This window comes from Strix aluco, chromosome 3 (assembly GCF_031877795.1).
Source record: "Strix aluco isolate bStrAlu1 chromosome 3, bStrAlu1.hap1, whole genome shotgun sequence".
In the NCBI taxonomy this organism is placed as follows: Eukaryota; Metazoa; Chordata; class Aves; order Strigiformes; family Strigidae; genus Strix; species Strix aluco.
The window spans coordinates 47,048,151-47,072,837 of NC_133933.1; the positions used below are offsets into that span (position 1 = coordinate 47,048,151).

The 24,687-nt window shown below is 35.6% G+C and overlaps 1 protein-coding gene across 14 annotated transcripts in view; it reads right to left on the reverse strand.

Annotated features, from left to right (window-relative positions):
* RYR2 (ryanodine receptor 2) overlaps positions 1-24,687 on the reverse strand; it is a 441,630-nt gene that overhangs the window by 90,774 nt on the left and 326,169 nt on the right. For 9 of the 14 annotated variants that reach the window (XM_074818391.1, XM_074818388.1, XM_074818385.1 and 6 more), the window contains 9 exons: positions 23,868-23,943; positions 21,113-21,239; positions 17,646-17,761; positions 16,085-16,149; positions 13,936-14,057; positions 10,622-10,671; positions 5,952-6,012; positions 4,027-4,265; positions 1,651-1,732 (listed from right to left, as the gene is read on the reverse strand). In XM_074818391.1, the coding sequence (XP_074674492.1) occupies positions 1,651-1,732; positions 4,027-4,265; positions 5,952-6,012; positions 10,622-10,671; positions 13,936-14,057; positions 16,085-16,149; positions 17,646-17,761; positions 21,113-21,239; positions 23,868-23,943 (938 nt within the window). The remainder of the gene's footprint in view (positions 1-1,650; positions 1,733-4,026; positions 4,266-5,951; positions 6,013-10,621; positions 10,672-13,935; positions 14,058-16,084; positions 16,150-17,645; positions 17,762-21,112; positions 21,240-23,867; positions 23,944-24,687) is intronic. The other 5 variants (XM_074818396.1, XM_074818393.1, XM_074818390.1 and 2 more) reach the window with 1 other exon arrangement.

The following is a 24,687-nucleotide window of genomic DNA, read 5'->3' on the forward strand; positions in this document are numbered from 1 at the left end:
GCTTCCTCTCAGCTATACTGACTTTATAATCTCTACTGTTAAGAAAAAGCTACTGAATAGACCAAGAGACAACATACAACTCATTTTGAGTGATATAATTTTCTTTTTCTGAGAAATAGTAATAATCAGACCTTGGTCTAGCATGAAAGTCAAGTTCTTCGGAGCGTGGAAAACTGCTTCTACTGATCAATAACTCCCAAAGTTTTCCCAAAAACATTGCTCTAACTCTTCAAGCATATGACAACATTTATTTGATAATCAAAATTTCTTAAATGTGTCAAAATTGTGTCTCCCCTGTCACTTCACTTGGGTCCTTCAAGAGATATTTAAAACTATTGTTTCTGACTTCAAATTCAGTTGATCAAAGAAGACTTTAGATATGTGAGAAATCCTTAGCTGCTGAAGCTGAGCCACACAGATGACAGAAATCCAGGAGTCCCATGAACTTCCTAAAAATAAAAGGCCTCCAAACTGATCTTGTGATTTAACAAGATTCATCTTCAGTCTATAGTTTATCTCACTTTAAGAATTTATATTCTTTCTAGATCTAACACATTAAACTTGATTTTGTTAAATCTAACTTTGTTCCCATCATTATTTATCCTGTTTGCTCCTTCTTCCTTTTTTTCTTTTACATTAGGTCTTCATCATATATCCAAAACATACATCCATCACATACACCTACAAAGAGCACGCTACGTGCTTTTCACTTGCAATAATGGTTGTAGACAACCATACACAAAAATTACCACTTACACTGACATATTTCATCTTAACTACAAATCCACATCATTTATTTGACAAATACCAAACCCAATTAATTTTATATGCCTTATGAAATTAATGAGACCTGGTTTTCCACAGATGTGTATTTTGTTACTTATAAACTTTTGATCCCCACCTTTCTTTATTATGTTTCCTATGATACTGCCACCAAGTAAGCAAGGTCTGGAGTTATGCACAGGTTGATTTGCTAGACAGTGTACAGATATATGAACTTCCTGCTAGATTACTACCAGTATCTGAAATATATGAGTCCTGTTTAGCCTTCCCTCACAATGGTGCTAGTCACTATAGGGCAACTATTCTGTTTTAAGAACTGAATTATCTAGGTACCTCTATTTTTTAGCCAAATACAGTTTACACAGACCAAACATAACTTGGAGGGAGGTTAGCAGATACAGAGATGCACAAAAAAGCAATTATAAAGCTTCACTTCCCTGGGTAATTGAGCTAGAAAAGAAGTAGTGTTGTATGAGTAATAAATTAAAGTTAGGGTAATGAGAAAGAAATATACATCACAATTAAACAATACATAATGGAGAATTATAACAATAGCTGAGCTGAATGACATATTTTTACAGTTCCCCAGCTGAATGTCAAATCAAGTGATATTTATTGTAAAGTCAGATAATTTTATTTGTAATTTTTTGTTTTAATTAAGAAATATATTTTGACAAACATATAATGCAACATTTTAAGTGTATTATAATAAAAGCAGCTTCATTCCATTTAAAATTTGAGCACCTTTTTTCTCTCAAGATATCTTTCCAACAACAATCTCCTCCTATATTCATTTCTGGACTGCTTACTCATGAAGCTAAATATAAACACAAATATTAAAAATAGAGGAACAATTTTTCTTCTTACCTCTCTACATAGATACTCTTGCTGGTTCCCAAAGCATATAAACTGGCCAGTATTCTGTAACAGGAGACCTGAACATCTTCCACTAAAGAAAAGAAGAAAATGATAGGTATAAAGAGATTTTTCTTTGCAATACATTTCTGTAGAATTAAAACACATTTCTTTTGACAATAACTGAATTGGTAATATTAAGCTATCAAAGGAAATCCACAGAAATCACTGTCTAAATACGAAGAGTCTTCTGACCACTGAGTCCCATAGTCTTTACTCAAAACTTCCATTTACTTCAGTACAAAGTTACCAGATAAGACAGTAAACTTATTTCACTAGTGCACTAACTTTCTGAAATTAATGGCATACCAACACTTTACAGATAAGATTTAACTGCATAATTTAAGAATTTATTAATTTAATAGCTATAAAAAATGTGTCAATGAATCTTTTTAGTTTGTCTGGAGCACTTAAGAGTTTAATGGCAAATCAAATAAAGTGCTGAAACTAAAAAAATTACTAGGGAACAAACAGATTTACAAATGTAACATCACTGTATAAAATACATTACAAAAGAAAGGCAATCCTATTAAACAGGTATTTCAATCTTTTAATCAGTTTTTTTTTTTCATTTAGAAACAGACACCAGTTAATAGCATGTACTTAAATTTATACTTCAGACTGACAAAGGATTAAAAAAATAAATAATCCTTTAATCCTTATGAAATCCTGTTTTGAAAGTATCAAATGTTTCAGTCACAAAAATGTGAGAATAATCTATTTGAAAAAAATGCTTTTCCACTGTAATCTGCAGTAATAATATAACAACAGTGTTAAGAACCATCAAGAACACCCCCAGTCTTTCCATATGTGTTTTTTCTAGTCTCTCCCACAGTGCTAATATCTTCTCCCAATATGCAATGAAATGTTGAGAGTAAAATAGGGTAAGACTTAACATGCTGGGAGAGCCTACAAGATAGTGCATCAAAGCTATACAGACTGGCTCTTTACTATACCATGCTTTTTAGTTCAGATCATCTTGGAGTTGAGTATTTTTACATAGTACACTGACCCACCTTTGTACATGATCACACCATGGAGTACTCTGTACATGTAGTAATACTCTCAGGTATAAGCACCATGTCAAGATGCTTGTCAACAAAGTAATACAAATAAGATAATCTTATTCTTAATAAGATGTAAAGAGAAGTTGTGTGTAAGAAAAAATAGCCTTTGCAATTATGCTCTAGACAAAATAAATAGGCACAATTTAAATTAATTACTCTTTCTCAGTTTATGGATTCTAAATTGGGTGTTTGACAGCAGTGTGATGTATGTAGAATAGCTGATTAAGAATATCAATTTAAGTGATAAATTATCAAAGGCTGATTATTAAGTTCCAAAACATGGAATACCAGAGATCAAAAATTATGCAAAGCATGAACATGTTGATGTCTGAAAAAGCGGTTTATGATGAACAAGTGATGTATGTGAACCCCATAGATTACTTTTTCTGGATACTGTCAGGCTCTTGAATTTCACAGATATAATTTAATGAGAAAAGCGGATGTTTACATCTCATCACACTCGATCCATCAATACAACTCCAAATTTTCAAAAACAGTTCTCTTAATGCTATTTTAAATATTACTTTTCCAGACTCTAGAAAGAGAAAAAATATAATTTTATGTTCTTTTGTTCCAGGTCCTTCTCTCAGTTATTTCCATAACTGAGTTAGCTAAACAGAGCAGAACTGCCTCCTTTAGCAGAGTCTGGACTCCTGTGGAATTCCTAAAATATATAAAGTTTTGTGTTGCAGACTGCAAAATTTTGTCTTGCAGAGACTGGGTTTGAGAAAGTGAAGGACATAATCAAAATCTCTACAGAAATCTCTTATACAGAGTCTCACACACATTCCCTTCTCCAGTGCCCAAATTCTTCAGGAGCTCCATCCACTTTTCCTTAGGATCTGAGATGCACCCACCCAAATTCCCCACTAACTGAAACTGAGTCAAGGTGCATGTACAACAGAATAATATCATTCTCGTAGTATAACTTCATTTATAGACAGAGCAAAGACAAATTAACTTACACAAAGTAACTTTTCACACAAGAAGAAAGTCACAGTAAATCTATGGTAAAGTTATAAACAAATTTGAGAGTTCTGACTGTCTGATCACAGCTTCATCTGCTTTAATATTTACACAAAGTCCACTAAAACCTGCAGACTGTTCTAGGTCAATTACAGCAAAAGTTTGATTAAATCAATGACAATTTTGTCAAAATGACATAGGATTTGTCCTTCTCTATAGAACTGAGTGTCTAGTAATGCTTACTACATGTCACTACAGATCTTTTAGTGGCATGACACTTCTAAATAATACATACATATCAAATCTTCCCCAAACTGGTGCTGTCCAATATGCTCAAATAATGAAGATAACACTGGCAGGAGAGCAACTGTGGTATAATTAATGATTTGTGTAACTCCCTTTGGCTGGTTTCTGCTGTGTGTAAACTGGCCTTGCTTAAGATTTTCCATTGTTTTCTCCAGATCCTCAGCAGCATTGTCCAAAAATGCTCTCAATGCCATCTTAACAGATTCCAGACCAGTTTTCATCACAGTCCTGTATATAGCATACAAAAAGAATGAAAAAGAATATTTTATTAGACAAGTATGGAACAAAGCCTAGTCCTGGTTTACATAAAATAGATAATAAAGATCTGAAGAAAAATCTTTCCTCTTTTGACATTGGAAAATCTTCTCATAGCAGAACAACCTACTGAAAAAGCATTTCATAGGTATCCTGCAGAACACAACGATATTTTATCCATTTTCCCATTGAGAAAATAAAGTCCTTTTAAATTTATAAATTAAGTGATTCATCTGCCTTCAGGGGGAAAAAAACACACCTAACAAAAAAGAAGAAGAATGAGTAAGTTTGAAATTTATGATTCTAGGAAGAGAAGATCTCAAGCTAGAACTCAGAAAGTCTTCCCAACCATGACAGTCATATTTCTGTCTCCACAATAAGGGCATCAGAAAGGAATGAGTAAAAACAATAAAATTTGTTTAGAATAAATAAATGCACTGATTACATAACTATAACACCATAATCAATTACAAAATGATATAATCCAGGAGAATTATTACCTTAGTTGTTTTAACTAGATCAATTACAGAGATCCTGTTTACAAGGATCCATAGTTTACAAAGTATCCATATAGGCATGCGTGAAATAAATCCCAGTGAAATTCTTTTGTAAATTGAATCACAGTCCAGTCTTTTTGTTTGTCTGTTTGTTTACAGTTTCAATGGCAATATTACCAAACTTCCATGTAACCTCCATGAATCCCTTAATTCCTGTCTGGAGCTATTTTTACATCTCTACCAAGAACTGAATTGGTGACCTCCACCTGTATCTGTATTCCATCTCTATGATTGCATAAAGCATGGACAAAATGACAAAAAAGCCAAGATATTGCAACCTAAAGGATTACCATGCAACAGCTGAGCCATATTAATGACCATGATCATGACTCTACCCCATAGCAAAGGGAAAGTAAAATTTGTTCATTTAAGTCACTGCAAGAATACTGAGAAAAAGAGCTATCTGCATGTAATCCAGTCAATTCTTTGAGAGCAAATGCAAAGTCAAAAAAGTTATCTTAAATTACCATGGAGGTAGTTTAAACTATCATGTTTTGTTCCACAACTGCAAAGATCTAAAAGTCAACTATCAGCACAAGATAGCTGACTATACAGTTAATGAAAAGCTACACATTATCCTCCAATATTTCAGGACTGTCTCATTCACAAACCTCACAATGGTTCAAGCAGTTCAATTTAACTTAAAAGTATCACTGAATTTGATGTTAAGGTGTTTTTTTTGTGCAAATTAGAACCTGAAATAACTTTGCAATGAAAACATTCTGTGAGACAGATTTACTGCACTCCATGTGCATTTAACTCCTGAATTTTTTGATTAAACAGTGTAAGTGAAAAAATAAAATATTTCTAATATTACTGTGATTTTGGGACAGTCACATGATTAAAACCAGATGAACTAACAGCCAGCAGTTCCTGGACACCATTGATCCAAACTGAAGTTGAAAGTATAACTTACAAATATTGTCCTGTCAAATCCTAGTAATTAACTAGTAATGAAGCTACTTTGCAATGGGAATTCTTTTCAGTACTATAATTCTTGAGTTTTGAAATTCTGTAGCTTTACACAGGTAGCCCAAATCTGACTGCACATTATTTTCTTCAGTGATTTTCTTCGTGCTTTAGAAAATATATTCAGCATTACCTTGCATCCAAAGTCTGGCCCAGTATGTGAAGACAGTTGACTATTGATGTTGCATCATTTCCTAAACAGGGAGGAAAATTATCCACCAATTAAGCTGAACATACTGTATAGCATACCTACACTCTGCTAACTTTATTTCTGGCTTTAATGAAAGAGTAAATGACAGCAGAAGAGCAACTGAACTTCTGCATAATTTTAACATTCAAGTTAAAAAACATGCAGTTGTTGTCTTAGCTTTGTTTACACAAATGCAGTAACTAGAGGCAGTAAAGCATCTCTCATCAAATAGCTGAGGCAGTCAAGATGGAAGCACTTATATGTGGGGTTAATTAGAGCTGCAGTGTATTGTCTGGTTTTCATTTAAGTTCTATAAATTTTGCTTGAACTGATTCAAGTTTATCTGAACATTTGTCTTCCCCCTCTTAGTAACAAAAAAGCTGTTAACTTTCACAAGCTGCTATGCAGGAAGAGAACATTTATATAAAATGTCATCAAAAAGGTTAGTTCCCCGATGTTACCAATAGGCTCCAGCCATTTACAGCAGGATCAGGTGTGGCCCACATCAGTACACAGTCTGTGACATAATATGCATCTCCCATAATCAATTATTTTTTGCACACTTACATATGTAAAAAGAGAACTTACACACAATATGCCCAGTATGCATACGTACATCCCAAAATGTTGCCATGTACAAGTCACCCTAAATTCACTTTTTAAATCCAGGACAGATTTAGGCTACACAAATTTGATCCACAGCTTATTTCATGTATTTATTTTAAAAAAAAAAAAATATCTAAATCTCTGCAAAAATGAAAATACCTTTTCTTGCTTCTCTGTATTTAAAGTTTCTCAAAAAAAAAAAAAAAAGAAGAAATAAATTGAATGTTTAAGATAAGATAGATTTCTGAAAACACTGTCATCTGCATACAGTGTACCATACTTTCTCACTGGTGGTTATTTCACTTGAAAATACAGGCAAACGTACAACCAGAATTAGCAACTGCTTCAGTGAAATAGAAATTTTAAAAGATAAATTGCAAGGAAAGAGTGGGAGGTTTATTGCAGCTCAGTTGTTCTATGCTATCAAATGAGGAGGTATTGTTGTGGTGTTCATCTACAGTAGATTAAACGAACCTGAACCACAGCTTCCATGTCTGTTCCCAGCCAGGCAGCCCTACCCTCTTTGCACTGGTGGTCATGCAATGATAGAGCGAACAGATGAGAAAGCTGAGGTGGCCTAAAAAAGTCCTACCAAAAAAGACACCACAAAAGATTAGGTTTTTTGTCACCTCCTATTCTTTTTCCTTACTATTTTACTGTTCTGGTGATATGAATGCCAGTGCTGATGAAGAGAGGGCAGGACTGTGTTAATGACAGCAGGGATGGAGGGAAGTACTCAAAGCAACCTGGACATAGACTGTGGATTAGACTGTCAGGAAATAGTACCTTAACATTCATCATGCAGGTGTGTATACACTGTATGCTACAGTGCAATACAGAGATGCTCACTCCAGTTCCCTGAAAATTTACACTAGCAATCTATTTATACTGTGTAGACACATTTCAAGAGCCATATATTTATCAGGAATCAGGCACTCCATATGCTGCAACCAGATGGAAGGGTCAGAAACTCATCTAGTTATTCTGAAAACCAGACAAGCTTTAGGCCTATCCCTGTAGCAGATACTGCAGTGTGGTTGGTTCCACAGACTGGGATATCATAGCACAATTCAGTGACCATCATAAATGCAGCCCCTTCAGTCTAAACTGACTGACATACTAGAGTTCGGCCAATTTTATCCATGTAACACTAAAAGTAGACTTTCAAAATTATCACGAAACTTCTTTTCTGGAATGTCTCCTTCAGGCAGGATTTGTTACAGAATCTTAGAAAATGTAATTTGTTGTGAAAGACAGCTTTAGGTTCAGTAAAAATCTGTGTCTTGCTTTTGTTCAATGTCATGAATTTAGTTGTTTTCACTGTTTCTAAAACAAACAAACACAACAAAATAGAGTATTTTTTAATATTTTGCCTTAAAATGCCACATCTCAAAAAAAATCTTTTTAAACTGAACGTGTCAAGAATCAGTTTGCTTCCAACCTGAGGTCAGAAGTCAATTTCAGAAGGTGCAGTCCTATGTATTTTAGAAAGCTGTATTATTATATCAGGAGGGAAGAACTACTGTTGTATTGTGAAAGTGCTATGGATATTGATTCCAGGATACCTCACTGGAAGGACACTTACAAATTCAGGATGTTGTTAGGCAGAAAAAGCCTCTGTTTCTTTTTTAGAAACTCCTCTGATTAATTTCTCCAAGTTCCCAAAAGTGAGTGAAACTACGCCTTTCTTATCTGATGTCTTACCCAGCTAATTTTTGTTTCAGATTACATGGGTCTGTATTACCAATATGAAGATTTTTTTTTTAAAATTGCTTATATACTTATATAGAAAGAATGCCTTAGTGGACATTTAAACAATATAAAAGAAGTGAATCAAACCAGTCATCTAATTTTTGTTTTTTAAATTGAGAAAATATAAATTCAAATGCTCAATTCACCAAAATTATTCACCAAAAACTTTCAAATTCAGTTCATGAACAATAATGAAAGTAAATCAATACGGTCTTACTGATGCGTTAGCTACAGCTCTCAAACAGTAAATTATTGGGGTCAAAATCTACTTTCACGGTGTAAAGAAATACTAATTCCATGCTGAATTACAATTCCATAATCTCAGTGACACTCTTAGATATCAAATGCAATTAACTGTTTGAGCTCACTCTGGAAGACTGGCATGCTTAATTTCCCATTTTATCAAGACATATATACAGCTTAAGCTACATGATTTTACTAATGACTTTCATATGTGCAACTGTATCTTCAGAAGTACCATTCAAATTCACAATAATATAAAACACCTATATAGCAAAACTATATAGCATTTTGCTATTTGCTAGAGCAAACTCCCCACTATCCATAAAGGTTATTATCAAGCAACTCTTGCTCGTTCAAGATGCCTCCAAAATGCACAAATAACTGTTTAGGCTCCAGCTGTGCTCAGAGGCTGTCCTCATAGCATTTTCCCCTCTTCTACACAGGTCTTGTCTTTGCTGGAGTAAGTGCAATTCTTTTGATCAGGTTTTGCAACATGACGTAATTCAGTTTCAAGGTAAGGCAAACTGTAAAGTGACTTTGACTTGAGTTTGTAGGTCCACAGTAAATGACCGTGCTCCAGTCTATGGTGACCTTGTCATAACTCATGGAAAAAACTACAGTACACTTCTGTGTTGGCATAAAGATTTTGATTCTGTTAGTTACCGCACATTAGGAAAAAAGTTAATAAAGATATTGTAGCCATACCAAATACTCATCTGATCCCATCTGACTTATCTCCTTCTACCACTTGAACCCAGCCAAAAAACAGAAAACAAACAAGCTGAGATGTGGAATGGAAAATATCTTTTCTTTAGTACTGAAGAAGTTACACTGACTTCGATTCTTAACTTCAACTGTTACTCATTTTAGAAAAAAAGAAAAACAAATTCACACAATAACAAAAAAGATTTGCAAAATTTTAATAATATACCTGAGCTAGTTCATTCTTTGAAGAAACAACCTAGGATATAAACCAGAGCTTATATGTACATTTGTGATATACTCCACCCTTCAGAAAAAGCTGCAACAATGCCACACAGCTACAGAAATAACTCCATTCCTCCTATGATCTTTTGGCTTTACAGGCAAATCCACTCAGCTCATCCCAAAACATATTTAAAAGCGATATCCCAAAATAACTTCCGATCTTTCTTCTCAGTTTAATGGTTTTCATAACGGTCTGTAAGCTTTTTAAACACCACACTGCTGCAGCAAGTGAGTTCCTTCCCTTCAAATTGAATGAAATATGTAGGAATTGAGTTAGATGCATGTTATCTTAATCAAATTCTAATTCGCTAGATAATTACCCAATTAAGTATGTTCATGGATGCTGAAGTTTTCAATGCATCCGTCTTAGAAGCTATATATGCCCAGGATGTACTATTTGAACTATCCTATCATCATAGCATAAGAAAAAATTGCAGAGTAAACGACTGTGCCACACATTGCATATAATGTATACACTTGATACAGGCTTCAAATTGACTTCAATTAAGTGATTTTCACATGGCATAAGACAAACACCGAGCTCCTGCTAGATTCACATAATACCAGAAGGATAATACACATGCGTATGTGGAGTCAGGCACATCTGGGAATATTTAAGAATTCCACAGAATGTAACTAAGCATTTCAGCCCACTACAAATTTTTCTTAATGACTTTCCAGTACAAATGTGCAGTTCTGATGCTCTGTTATTCCCAAATGATTTAGAATAAAATAATAAATTAGTAATTATAATTAACTCAGCAAAATTCTTTGGCAGGATAATGAAATCCAGATATTAGTTAAGAGACACGGAAAACTAAGCAAAAACCCCCAAACTGATAACTACAAAAGCTTTGTATTCCATCTAATAAATTCTGTGATCTACCAGCCTAAACAATTAGTGGTCTGTGAAGACCATGCATTTCAGCCATGCAGCATGCAACAAACCAGCACATAACACAATGCAAAAATGGCAAAGAAAACCAAGTGATGGCCATGCTAGTATTTGTCAAGGGTCTCCTTACCAAACAGTGAAATCCTATGCCTGACAAGAACTCCAAGTTTGCAGAACAGGCTGAAGACAAAAGAAAAATAAAAGAGAAGAGAAGGGAAAAGGAAAAAAATAAGGGTGGGGGGAGAAGAAAGAAAAAAAATAACAGCTGATATATGAGCAGGAAAAGCAACATGATGTCACGCAGAAAGAATCAATTATCTGAGCAGAATGTGGGACAGAGTACTAAAGAAAGAGTTTTTAAGTGCATATCCTTAACAAACATGGTTAAATAAGCACATATTATAATTAAAGAAACAAAAAAAAATTAAAAGCAAAGCTAATTAATATAAAAGCGTCCTATATGATAATCCACAAGGAAATAACCATCAAAGCTTTAAGAAGTAAAATGTGGTCAGTGTGCTTTTCAGGATACCACTGACAATTTGAAAACAAAAGGTAAGGAAATCAGATTAATTGAAGTGTTTGATGGCAAATGCTTAACTAGTCCGATCTGGATCTTGTCATCTTGAACACTGAGAATTTTTTTTCCAACACATTGCTTTTTAAACACACTTAACATGAAAAATAGCTGCTTACATGGTTAAAAACCAACAAAAATGGATATGATCAATGATTTCATTTCACATGTTTGAATTACTTCCTGTGCTGATGAGCAGTGCCCCATTCAGAACAATGAAGAATGAAGTTTTGTGTTATTCACAGAAGCAGGAGCACACTGCCCTACCCAAATTGACCCAGCCTCCAGATTTCGGAGGGGTTAGCTCAATCTTCATGCTCCAGTTTAGTCTGAGAATTTTCTCCAAGAGTAACATCAATTTTGGTGTTATTTTTTATGCTGCAAAACCCCTCATCTGCTATAAATGACATGAACAATATCATGTCATTTTATTAAGCTATTTAATTATTAGGCACACAGGCTGGTTATCAACCTCTGATTTAAAAGCAAAAGACACCATAAGCAGGTCTGCACAGTTTATGGATGAGATCTGAACATGTTGTTCCATTGACAAACAAGAGCATGGTGCCAAATGGAAACATTATGTCCAGAATCAGAACAGCCAGGTTAATGTGGTGTTGAATCCAGCTAATTAGGCAGTGCACAGTGATCCATTATAGCAACAGCAACTGCTCTGTTTCAGAAATGAGTCTGGTTGGTGCATGTTCTGGGATCTCGGTTCACTTTTTATTTCATGAGGCAGACACATACTATATATTCTTTTATAAGGATCCTGGTTCACCCAGTCCAACGGGAAAAGCTGTACAGAAGCATGTTAGCATCATATAAATCTTGTGTCCATTCTAACGAAGACATTAAATAGCTCACAATCTATCTTATTTCCTAACATACAAATGTTACACAACTGACTGTAGCATTCAGCAGATGCTACGTTTTCACAAAGTCTGACTGAACCTATTACCTCCAGTGTAATTAGTTTAGGTTAAATAAATAAATAAATTAAAATGTCCAAATGGCCAGTACTTAGACTGATGTCCAGAACTGATTTTATACAACTGCAGTAGTACAAGGACTTGTAAGATGGTCTAAGGGATGAAAAATGCAAACAGCCCAATCCTGAAAAGGCTCATTACAAATAAGATGGAATGTAACGCCACCATATTTCAGGAAAAGGTCTGACCCATATTTGCCCAAAAATAGATCTGGACTTAATGTATTTGCTGAACATGGAATAGTTGTTGCACTTGTTACTGTCACTGCATCAATACTCAATATTCAATATAGCAATACTCAAAATTACACTGTTCTGTAGCTTAATGAATGCAAACATCATCATTGGAAAAAGAAAGCAGCCAGGAACTGCCCTAAGCTTGAAGAAAGTCCTATGTATGAGTTGTACTCAAACAAAACTAAAGGGAAAACTCAACAGAATTTCCAAAATTCAGCTTTGGCCAACTCCCTACAATACTGCAGGGGGAAAAAAAAAAAAAAAACAACAAAAAAATGTTGGGAATCTATTAAAATGGCCCAAAACAACCTTTCAGTAAAAGGATCATATAATTTAGTTTCTAGAATCTTTGTGTCTTGATAATTAAGAAATAAACTGCTCAGTAGCACTGGTTATAGCTATCATTCATCCAAGGTTTCCTTGCATATGTTTTCTTCTCTTTGGCTGACAATTCTGGATGGAATTAAGTATGGCAGCAGCTCTAATCGTATTGCTGGGCTACGTGTTCAGGAATGTCACACAGCTAGACAGCACATATGCAGAAGTCCTGAATTTGTGCAGCGGGTATGCTGATACATCCATGTTTGCCATATTCCAGAGTATGGGGTTTATTGACTTGACTTAACAACTGTGAAAATATTATTATCCAAGACATTACAGACAGAAAACCAGCAGCTTATAGAGTGGAAAAATTATCTAGATGCATGCATTTTGATAAGAGATTTTTAATTATTTGAAGAATGCCATTCAGCTAAACTGCCAGATCAGATTAGTCCATGAGATGGCACAGGGTCAAGACAGCCATTACTTACTTATGCTTAGTATTGTCGCTAGAAACTTCACTCAGTAGTCACACAATCTTGCAAACCCTGCATGTCTGTATGACCATTAACTGGCTGTCAGCCTCAAAGAACAGCAATACAGTTTGGCCTGATTCAGTACCCAATAACAGGCAAGAAGGCAACCACGATACCTATATATTACAGGTATGCAGTAGGTCCTGTGTGAACTTATAGCCCACCTTATTAAATGGGAAATATGGGTTTCAATTCAATCAGAAGAGAAATTAAGCAAAAACATCTTAGAGAAATGGTGTAAGAATAGATAATTTCAGAGAAAGGATCAAATGGATATTTCTGTCATATTACTACTGTTACTACTATTTAGAAAACCAAAAAGCAAAAAGAATACAACTCTCATTTTTACTTTTTATGGTGGACAGTAATAATGGTACTTACTGAAACTCAGTTATAAATAAGTTTGGCTTTTAAATCTACCAGAAAACTTTGCAGGAATAGTTATTTCAGTATATACCTATTTCCAACAGTGAAAACTGATACCCAATTGTATAGCCTGTGCCACAGACTGTACAACTGATGTATTGTTGCACATAACACTAAGTTCCCTGCATGCTAAAATCATCACCACTACCTTTAAAACAGCATATAATCATAACTCTGTACTCCTCTCTTCGTTCTATGCAATGAATTTTCCTAACAGGAAAAGAAAGTGAAAAAAGTTTAATTTGCATGTTCATAAAAATATTTCTCTACCTCCCACTTCTCACTTTCCCACAACCAACTGCTGTTTAAAGACAAACACACATATGCATACATATGAATACTATTTTAAGTTTTACCTTGTCACCATTTCTTTCTCTTTATTAGAGGCATGGCCTCCACTGCTGAGAGGCCTACTTGCTGCAGATAAGAAATACAGGCGATGATTTTTAAAATACTGATCAATCAAAGGAAGCACAACCTGAAATTACATCAGAAAGAAGTGGTTATCTCAGGGCTTTCTTTACTATGTTCTGTATTACTCTTTGGAAGTCACAACTAAAGACAGGAGATTTCAATTCTGTTTTCTGTTTTAAAATGTCTATGTATTTTTTCTTTAATGTTTACTTCTCTTTGAATTTATTTAATATTCAAGGCACTTAAAATGTCATCAGGAAAGGCAGCAGAAAAAATTTCACATTATCTCTGGGACTTGATCTGTGGTTTTTTTGAGGAGGAGTACAAAGCAGAAAGTAGAATTTCATTTTATCTCACAATTTAAGACTTTTCCTGTACCACATACCCAGACACAACTATTGCTCTTCATGCCTTTTAATGCACGTTTAAGAAAAATTCACCTTCAACTGTCAGCACATTAACAGCACTTAATTCCAGATGCTACTAAATAAAACTCCTAAAACACCCTCACTCATTAAGGGCTTGTCCACAGAAGTTTTCCTGTTTACTTTATGTGGTGACAATTACTCTGTGTCCACTGCAGGTGTCAGTCACGGAGAGATCCAAAATAAACAGCCAATAAGAAAATCTGAAGTTGCTTCCTTTTTGGAGCATAATTCAAAAGAAGGTGGAATGCCAGCTTCTGAGTCAATGAACTGGCAAATAGTTTCACATAGAAGTACTTTAAGGTACTGAGATTACAATTTACTGCAAGAATACCAGGGTTCAAAAATGCTGCAAAAAGCTGCCTTTGCTTATTCACTAACAAATTCAGAAGGCACAAACTTTTACATGCAAAAGGCATAAGCAGATTTTCTTAATTTATAATGTGTAAAACCTTGACACAATAAGGAGAATTGAGCTGATAGGAATCTCATGACTTTCAGCAAGGGGAAATGCAAAGTCCTGCACCTGGGGAGGAATAACCCCAGGTACCAGTACACACAGAGGGCTGACCAGCTGAAAAGCAGCTTTGCAGAGAAAGACCAGGGGGTCTCAGTGGACAGCAAACTGACCACGAGCCAACAATGCACCCTCACTGCAAAGGCGACCAACAACATCCTGGGTTGCATTAGACAGAGCATTGTCAGCCGGTCCAGGGAGGTGATTCTTCCTCTCTACTCAGCACTGGTGAGGCCACATCTGAAGTGCTGTGTCTGGTTCTGGGCTCCCCAGTACAAGAGAAACATGGACATACTGGAGAGACAGTCCAGCGAAGGGCCACAAAGATGATGAAGGAGGAGAGACTGAGGGAGCTGAGACTCTAGACTGGAGAAGAAAAGGCTCAGGGAGGATTTCATCAATGTGTATAAATATCTGAAGGGAGGCTGTGAAGAAGATGAAGCCAGGCTCTTCAGTTGTGCCCCATGACAGGACCAGACACACACCAAGCACAAACTGAAGCACAGGACGTTCCCTCTGACCATCAATAAACACTTTTTTACTTTGAGGGTGACTGAGCACCGACACAGGTTGCCCAGAGAGACTTCAGAGTCTCCAGCCTTGGAGATAATCAAAAGCTGTCTGGACAGAGTCCTGGGCAACCTGATCTAGGTAACCCTGCTTGAGCAGTGAAGTTAGACTAGATGCTAGAGGGCCCTTCCAACCTCAGCCATTCTGTGATGGAGACATCAGCATGGTTTTAAAACAAGGAAAGAAAAAAGTGACACTGACAGATATGTAGCTGTGTTAATTTCAATAACTATTGCCCACATTTATCTGCCTGATGACCGTAGAAGAGAAAAATCTTCAGAATTAGACTAAAACACTAAACAGAAAATGTAGGGAGGTTATGAGTAACATCATATGAGTAGTTGCATATCATGGAGTAAAGAAATAATGAAAATAAGAATATAGTCCTGTAATTTTTTCATATCTATACTTCATCCTAGAGTACTTTCAAGCTATTCTTATTACTACTGTTTTTAATTAATAAAATAATGAATTTAACACAGAAAAATGCAACTCTAACAACAATCTAGTTCACTAACAAATACTTTTTCACTTAACTACTTACAAAGTTGACAAAGAATAAGCAAAGATATACTGTACTTTAGCAAAAAACTTGATTTCTTGTTCGTATGGGAAGTGCTCTCCTTTGCCTCTGCTGCCACCATCTGCAGAGAGAAGAAAATTAAGCTCCCTGATATAGATCCTAATTACAGTCTACTCTGCATTTTTCTTAGAAAGTGCACACTATAAACAAATAATACTGGTCATCTTTAGATGTAGACTTAACATACCACAAACAGTACACACACTAGTTAAAGCGGCATTTTATAACTATCTCATGAGAAGAAAAGTTACAGCAAATAAAATGTGTACAGAATAATTATTCAAATCTTCATAAAAGTGCAGATATCTCATAGTCTAAGAGATATGGATATTTTTGTGAGATGAAAATCTGGTCCTATGTTTGCATTTCTCTAGTTATTGGTGACAGTTTGGAAGCCCAAACTCATATTGTAATGGAAAACCTTTCTCCAGTTGTTCCCCGGAGAAACAGAATTACTCAATTTTTACTCCTTATTTGTGGACTTTGTCTAAAGAACAAAATTAATGGTTAGAACTACCCAACTGAAATTAAAATTGCTTCAGTTCCCCCATTACTATAAAAATCAAATACTCTTTACAGACATAATCTGGTATGGCTCCCAGACTATTTATCTTTTATTATCTTCTTTTACTAATCCACTGAGAGACATGAATGGTATTTTTTCCTTCACTGTTTCTAGTGTTTCAGTATTTATTCTGAATAATAATCAGGCATTAGCAGCAGAAGTAACCCAATGAATTATGAAGGCCAGACTTTTGCTACTGTAAGTAACCATGGCATATAATAATTCATAAATTTGATAATTTCCACTTTAAAACTAGATAGGCTTTTGGATGAACGTTGATTTATTCAATCTCCCTGCTGTTTCTGCCATTAATACTGTCAATTAAAACATCTATGCCTAGGCATGAAGCACAGTATGTGGCATTGCAGCTCTCATGGTCACACAGAAGCTGAATCTGACCAGTTTTTTGTCTTTTACTGCTCATGTGAGAATTTGACTTGGGTCACCAAACTTTTTAATTTTTTTATCTTTAACAAAAGCGTATCTAGTTAAATCCTTTCCCTCATAGCACTGTTGACAAAACGCATGCTGGGAGTTTGTGAAAGAACATTCCCATTGTAGGAGTTTGTTAAAGAGGTTTCTGTACTCAACTTTCTTCTCCAAAGAAAAATTCAGAATGGTACAAATGACTGGTTTAATTTGCTCTCTGAAAAAGGGATTACATGTGAATAGTAAACATTAATGTGCACATGTGAGAGATTATCAATTTGTGCATAAATACAAGGAGGCAGCTAATTTTCTTTTTCAAAGAATGCAAGTCATACAAATTTTGGCTGAACACTTTTCCTCTGATGAATGAATATGGGAAACTGGAATGAATATATGAACTACATAACTTTCCAAAATTCATCATCATCAACTATAGGAAACTAGAGGGAAAAATCCTAATCCAAGATTGTGTCATTTTTTAAAAATCTTCTAGTTGTTTTTACAGTATCAAACATCTTAGTTAATAATTCTTAAGAAAATGGACTAAGAAAAGAGTACTATACCAAACTCCAGAATGTACTGATGGGCTTCATCCACATATCTTATAAGTTGCTGAAGAAAACTGTAGGCAAAGCGTTTCTCAATGGAAGGTGTGTCTAATTCCAGGTCCTTAAATCCTCTGCAAAAAGAAGTCATTTTTCACACATACAGAAGCACTCAAAGCAGTCTTACCTCTCCATACAGTTTGACACCATTTTCTCTAGTTAACTGCTTATTAACATAAGAATTGTTCTGTGTTTGAAGTATCTGGTACTCTTAGGCTTATTTAGGTTTTGAGCAATTTGTTGAGATACACCCAGATTTCCCAAGTAGAAGGTTACAGAAAAATGAGACTAGTCAATTAGATTAATCCAGTACCACTGTAATTTCTTTCCCTTACTTGTAAGGCATTACTGTCTTGTATTTCCTTCCAGGGATTGATTCTTGGGTGAGGGAATTTTGAAACTGCCAGAATACTTTGATTTAAACAATCAAACCAGAAATAAATCTAGTCTACCTCATCATGACTTTTCCCCAAAAGTCTGTTTGTAATGAAAGAATAGCTATGTAGCATTTGTGAAAAATCAGGGGAACAGCAAAACAGTGATGGAATTGCAGTTTACCTTTTCCAGTATGTTCCATCATAGTAACTAGTCTGATATGAAAATCTTATGTTCCTTCAAACAAGTATGAAACTGCAGAGAGTGGTTCCATGATGTAGGCTGATGTCTGCTAGCAACAAGTTGGCAATGACATAAGCCTTGATTCTGCAGGATCAGGACTTTAATGAGAGCACATGAAGCTGTGCTTAACCAGCAAGGGAGTCAGTCACCCCACTGTCAGTCACTAATGCACCAAGTACATTAGCACTCAGTTATTTTGTAAGTTAAAAAAGTATACCTACAGAATATAACTGCCTGTGTAGTGCAGATTTCTGCTTTAAATTAGAATACTGCTCACAGTAGGATGCAGTCTCAGAAGAGATTCTGGAACTAAACCAGCTTTGTCAGCTGATACTTGTAAGGCTACAGTAGTGTCTGCTTCATTAAGATTACGTGATCAAGGACCTTCTCAATGCAAAAGTGGGTACTAAAAGGGAAGCCATAAACAAGAACACATAGAGACACAAACCTGGTAGACAAAGGATAAAGAAGACAATGCTGGAGACCAAAAGTCTCCAGTTACTAATTAATGGGCCATTAAGAAGCTTCAGGCACAACTTTGGAGAGGGCCACCCGGATTTTGTAACTCCTAAGAGGAGGGGCATGGAGAACATGAGGATTTGGAATATTCGAGGCAGGTCAGTGGAACTACACAAACTAAAGATGGAATGTGCAGGGGAGGAGGATCAAGGAAGAGCAAAGGGGAAAAAAGACAAAAAGGGGTATAAAAGGAGCCAGTCACATGTAAACCATGGCCTGTCAATATAGTTGTCTGACTGAGCCCTGTGCCTCATAACTAGAGCCTGTCCCATCTTCTTAAATCCTTTCTTACCTATCTCTCTGCCTAATCTCACTCACTACCCCATGTGTGTGCTGCGAGGTATAAGTGCCAGCTACTGGCAAGACCAGTGTGAGTGGATACTGGGCCAGCAACTGGAGTCAGACTTGACCAGTGTAGTTGTCCCCAGGCCTGCGATGAACGAGGGTACTGGTATCAGCAGCTGGAGAGGCCATAGCTTTTGGGAACATCTCTATGGGTCCCACAGACTTTGAGCCCAGAGTGCCAGCTACTGCAGGGACTGGCGTGAGTGCTTTTGGTGCTAGCAATCAGAGTCAGACACTGGTGAGGTGTAAGGCATCCCTGGTCTGTGGTGTCTGCAACTGGAGCAAGTGGGAGTCCCAGTTGACAGCTACTGGGGAGGGAATGCTGTGTGCCCCAAAAAGCAGCTAATGGGAGGGCGGCGGTGTTAGTAAGGCAAGGGAAGGGCTCAGCACCATCAGCTGGAGCGGGACCATGGGTCACAGGCCATGTGCCTGAGTGATGGGTGCTTGGCAGGGGGCAAGTGTTTGTATCTTCCCTAAACCCAGTGTGTATGAGGGTGCACTAGACTAGAATGGTCACCGTCAAATAAAAGACTAGAAAGAAATGTGTGCAAGGCATATGTGGCAGAAAGTCAAGTGGTAAGCAGACCAAAGGAAAACATGAATCAGATGCTTGTTTGTTCAGACAGTGCAGTGGTCACAGGGGCAGCAAGTACATTGAGCTTAACTTGATAGAAGGCCTGCATTTGACTAGCACAGGAGGATGTAGATGTGGCATGAACTATTTATTAGATGATGGGTGTGTCCAAGTTAACAATTATCTTACCATCCCTTTTAGCCTTCCACTCCTCCAACAAACCAAAAGCCACTTTTCACTTGTGTTTAAGTTAGACAGAAATAAAAAGGATTAGTCAGAAAGGAACATTTAACCTTGAATACAGCTGAGGAGTCTTTTGTCATTTTGACAGGGCATGAGAAAAGAAACCTCTGCTGACTGACATCCTTCTTTGTACATCCTACACCACTGAAGGGAAGTAAATTGAATTATTCCAGCTACCCTGAAAGGTTTTGCCTAGAATTATTAGATTAGTTGTGGGACTTTATAAGTGGGCTGAATTTCATATGTGATATGAAAGAAAGGAAGTAGGCAGATTTTAAGTAGATGCCAGGCTAATTAATTCACAATGATTACTTAAATCCATCTCTGTGACTATTTCATTCACTTACTAATGTTCAAGTCATAAATCTCAGATATGCTTTCAGCCTTTCCTAGTGACTCACATTTCCTAAGCCACACTGATGAGGCAGACAAGCCTCGAATTTAATTAAAATTTAATCCACACTGCATTTAGTAGGTAAATATGTTGTATTAAAACCAAAAGGAATTATGCATGTCATTCTGCAGAGAATAGCATGTATATGTACTAAATTAATCAACAAAACTTGATTACTACATTTATTCCCTATTATTACATTTACACTGTGGATTGTTTAAAAAAAACTTTTTAAAAACATCACTTTCAACTTTTAAAATATTTTAATAACACTACAAATTAACTCAGTTGAAAGAAATGAGCAGTAGATTTTAGAAATAAAACTGTCTTATCAAAGCAATTAGAAATAGAATTGAAATAGAAATTCCTATAGAGAGGTGCATGCGCCTGACCTGTAATGAAGACTATCACTTGTAGAAAGTTAACAAGTTTACTAACAGTTGAATGTATGGAGACACACCAGAAAAAAAGAAACAATGTCAAGAGGAGAGGCAGAAAACACACTGAGATTCTGGAGAACTCTGCTTGTGCCTTACAAAAACCCTGCTACTAACTCTGTGATCCATTTCTTCCTTACAATGTTCTATATGAAGGACCTCATCCTTGCTCCCAGGTACTGAAACCTAAAAATTACCATAGAATTTTCTTCTAATTTTAAAATAAAAAAAATTTTAAAAGCTACTGAAGAGTATTAGAAACCTTCTGTGACACTAATACTGAACAGAGAATTACCTGGAGACAACATATCCATTAATCTGTAGAAATTTCAGAATATCCTGTGCTTTTTCTCTGTCCTTGGCTTTTTCTTTGGCTGTGAGTGTATCATAAGGAACAAGAAGAGGATGGTTGCCTCCTCCTACTATGGAACATCAGGAGAATTAAAAAGCAGTTACCATAATGACATGGTGAATCCTGGTATGTAAAAGCACTGTCAGAAAAATACATATAGCACATTACAGTAAAATCCAGTCTGAAATAACAACAATGCACTTTTCTGGTTTTTTACAAACCTAAAAAATACTCAGATAGAAACTTTAGATGTGGCCTCAAACATAATTCTAACATAATCAACTGCTGCAAGTTCCTGGTAAATATGTTAAACCTACTGCAAAAACTCTTAAAGAAGAAAAAAGTCCTTAACTGTTACAAACATGTATTATAATTACAACTTCATGTAATGAAACTGAAAATATTTCAATACAAAACACCTCATTTCATAAGAAAACTTAGATATAAACAAATATATAAACATATACAGAGTCCCGCTTTTAAACATTCTGATGACAGCAAAAAGGGTTCATGGAGTTTAGGAAGATACACACATATCTAAAACTATATATGAAAGTAATACAGTTCTACCTTACAGTAATAAACTAGACAGAAAATTAGAGTACATTATTCAAATGTGGTTCAGGCAACTGTCCAATCTGATCAAAAGAATGCTGCCAAAACAGAGAGGTAAAGAGACAAACTGCATTTGTATTGCTTACATATAGCTGATGTATTGATACCTCTCTGAATTGTAGATAGTTAATTTGGCAGGAAAATAAAGTTGTTATTATTAATATAAATATCTGCATAAAAAGCAACAATCTTAAGATTTCACCTTCTGAAATCACCATTATATAGCAGAACACAATAAATTCCTATGATAATTGCTTCGAAACCCTAGGAAATTGTAACAGCAATAATTAGACTTATCTCAGAAAAAAATACTACAGCAAGTGTCTAGTAATAACATTTTTAAAAAGGAAAAACTCTCTCTAGAAAATATTGGAGGCATATCTGTAGGTGAGTTTGTAAGCCACATATACTAAAATTTTCCATTAGTGCTGTCTGAATCTGTTTAAGTACATGCAAAATGGTAACCTAGTGGGCAAGTTTGATGTTTGGTTTTTTTTGTTCGGTTTGGGTTTTTTAGGAAGAACAGCCTTTAACATTGGGATGATTGGGTTTTATTCTTTTATCACAAATGTGACCTAATTCCACCTTACTACAGCTGAAGGAAGACATGCAAAAATGCATATAAGCATACATGCCCTATCTGTGGAACTCATTAAGACTATAATAGATCATTCACTTACAATTAATACACGCAAAGTGTATTCAGTGAAGGTGAATGACACTTGTAATTTTCAGGTGGCTAGAATACCCGTGTATGTGAAAAGCCTTAAATGAAGAAAAGAAGCATTTTGTATCTGAAGTCCGTGTTACTCTTCTGGCCTTTACCCATGTATTAAAAAAAATATATTTCAAGCTAGCATATGTATATACTGGAGGAAAAAACCCACACTCTTGAGGGCCAGGTTTTGCTCAGCTGACAAATACATCTACTCCTCACATGAAGAAACTCTCCATCAGAAACCTCTCCTTCATTCACTATGGCCACCTCTAACCTTCTCAGTGCTATGCTCCTTTGCGCAATACTACAAATACTGTGCAGTGTTCTCATTGAAGTGCTGCTCAGAGACAAAAATCTGCTTCCAAAGCTGCCAAATACAGTAGATCCATTTAAATATCCAGTCTTACTGTAGTCTATGATTTCCTGGACTTAGCCTACCCTGTCACAAATTATGCTGAAGAAAGTTTTAAAAAAAAAAAAGCCTATAAAAATGAAAATAAAAGCTGTATTAAGTGGAAATATAATTAAAGGCATGGAAATTCATAGCGATTTATCAAATGCACTTCCATGTGGAACTTCTTCATAAAACCTTAATTACTGTATCTTTGCTGGAAGCTTACAACTAATAAGAAAAGCAAGCATACAGTTATTATAAAAAGGCCAAGTTTAGTGCATACAGTTAGACTTGACACCTTTGGACAAGACAAAACCCTAGCTTCAGTTATTTGCAAATGAGAACTTGCTGTTTCTCCAAATATTGTTTCCTCCATGTGCAAATATAATATCTGCAGATAAAAAACTTAGCTTTAACACAAACAAAGAAATTATTTTAACACAGAGGAAAAACAACAAAACATACATGACAAAATTTGTCATTTAGGTAAGCAGATATCATGGAGCACATGCAATTTTTATGTGGAATCGAGAATCTCCTCTAGGTTTATCCACTTGTCAATTCAATACATGATACATGCAGTTCTTAGTAAACAACCTTTTAGATCTACCTGCAATAAAAGAAGTAATTCAGATGAAATCAGAGCCCGTTAGGCAATAGCCTGAAAGATTAATGCTAGAAGGAAAATGTATTAATGTACCTTTAATTTATTTACAAGCTTTGACTACTCTTCCTTTGATAGATTTGAATTGGTAAACTACTTCAACAGGAACTGTTACACTCAGTACTATAAAAACTTCCAGGCAATAAAAATCACAAAATATTCAAATAATAATAGATACTTTGTTGTTTCTTCTTTGTCAATTTAAATTTGCTGTTACTTCTTTTTTTTTAATCTGTTTTCTCAAATACATGACCTATCATAATCATAGAGAATTTAAAATACTGTAAATACCTATAGATAATATTACCTTTTGCTTCAAGCTCCATTTTCTTTTTCTTTGCCCATATGTTATGGTAGTTTTCGGCCATCATCTCAGCCATAGCCTTAGGAAAATGGAGAGCTTAGTGATATGTGTTGCAATGGTTAACCCTCAAGAACAGTAATATTCTGGTTGATATTAAATAACAAATTTTGTTCTCTGGGTGGTTCAATACAATTACACTGTAATGGTTCACTGAAAACAAGAAAGTTTATTGAAAGATTATGATGTAGAATTTGGGTAGGATGGGTATATGTATAGGAATCAGAAACCTGGTGCGGAAAAGAAAACTGTTAATATGAAAAAGGAAGAACCACAAAGACGACTATAGTCTGGAAAGAGTACTGGGGTGTCAGACAGGGGCTTGATTCTCAAAACAATGCCAGCAAGAACCTCCTGAAGGCCCTGGTAAGGGAAAAAAAGAAGAGCAAGCCAGAGGATTGAATCAAGATGGTTCCTGCTGGCTGCAACAGGCTGACTATGAAACCATGGATATAGCCCGGCAAGGCGGATACTCATTTGTGTGAGCACACTGTTAAATGCACCAACCATTTTACCAGGGACTCCATAGATGCAGACACATTTTTTTATTCAGGATGAAATTCTCCTTCGATGTGCACAAAAAATAGTTATTTCTTCCTATAAAACAAACTCTTTCAGACTGGTAAACTAGAAGCTAGATCCCAAACTAAGCAAAACACAGACAAACTCTCCAGTCTCTAACTAGTAGGAACTACTATTTCAACATTAAACAACTGTTTAAATCCACCTCTCCTGCCCTGCTTGTATACCCTATAGCTGTACACAG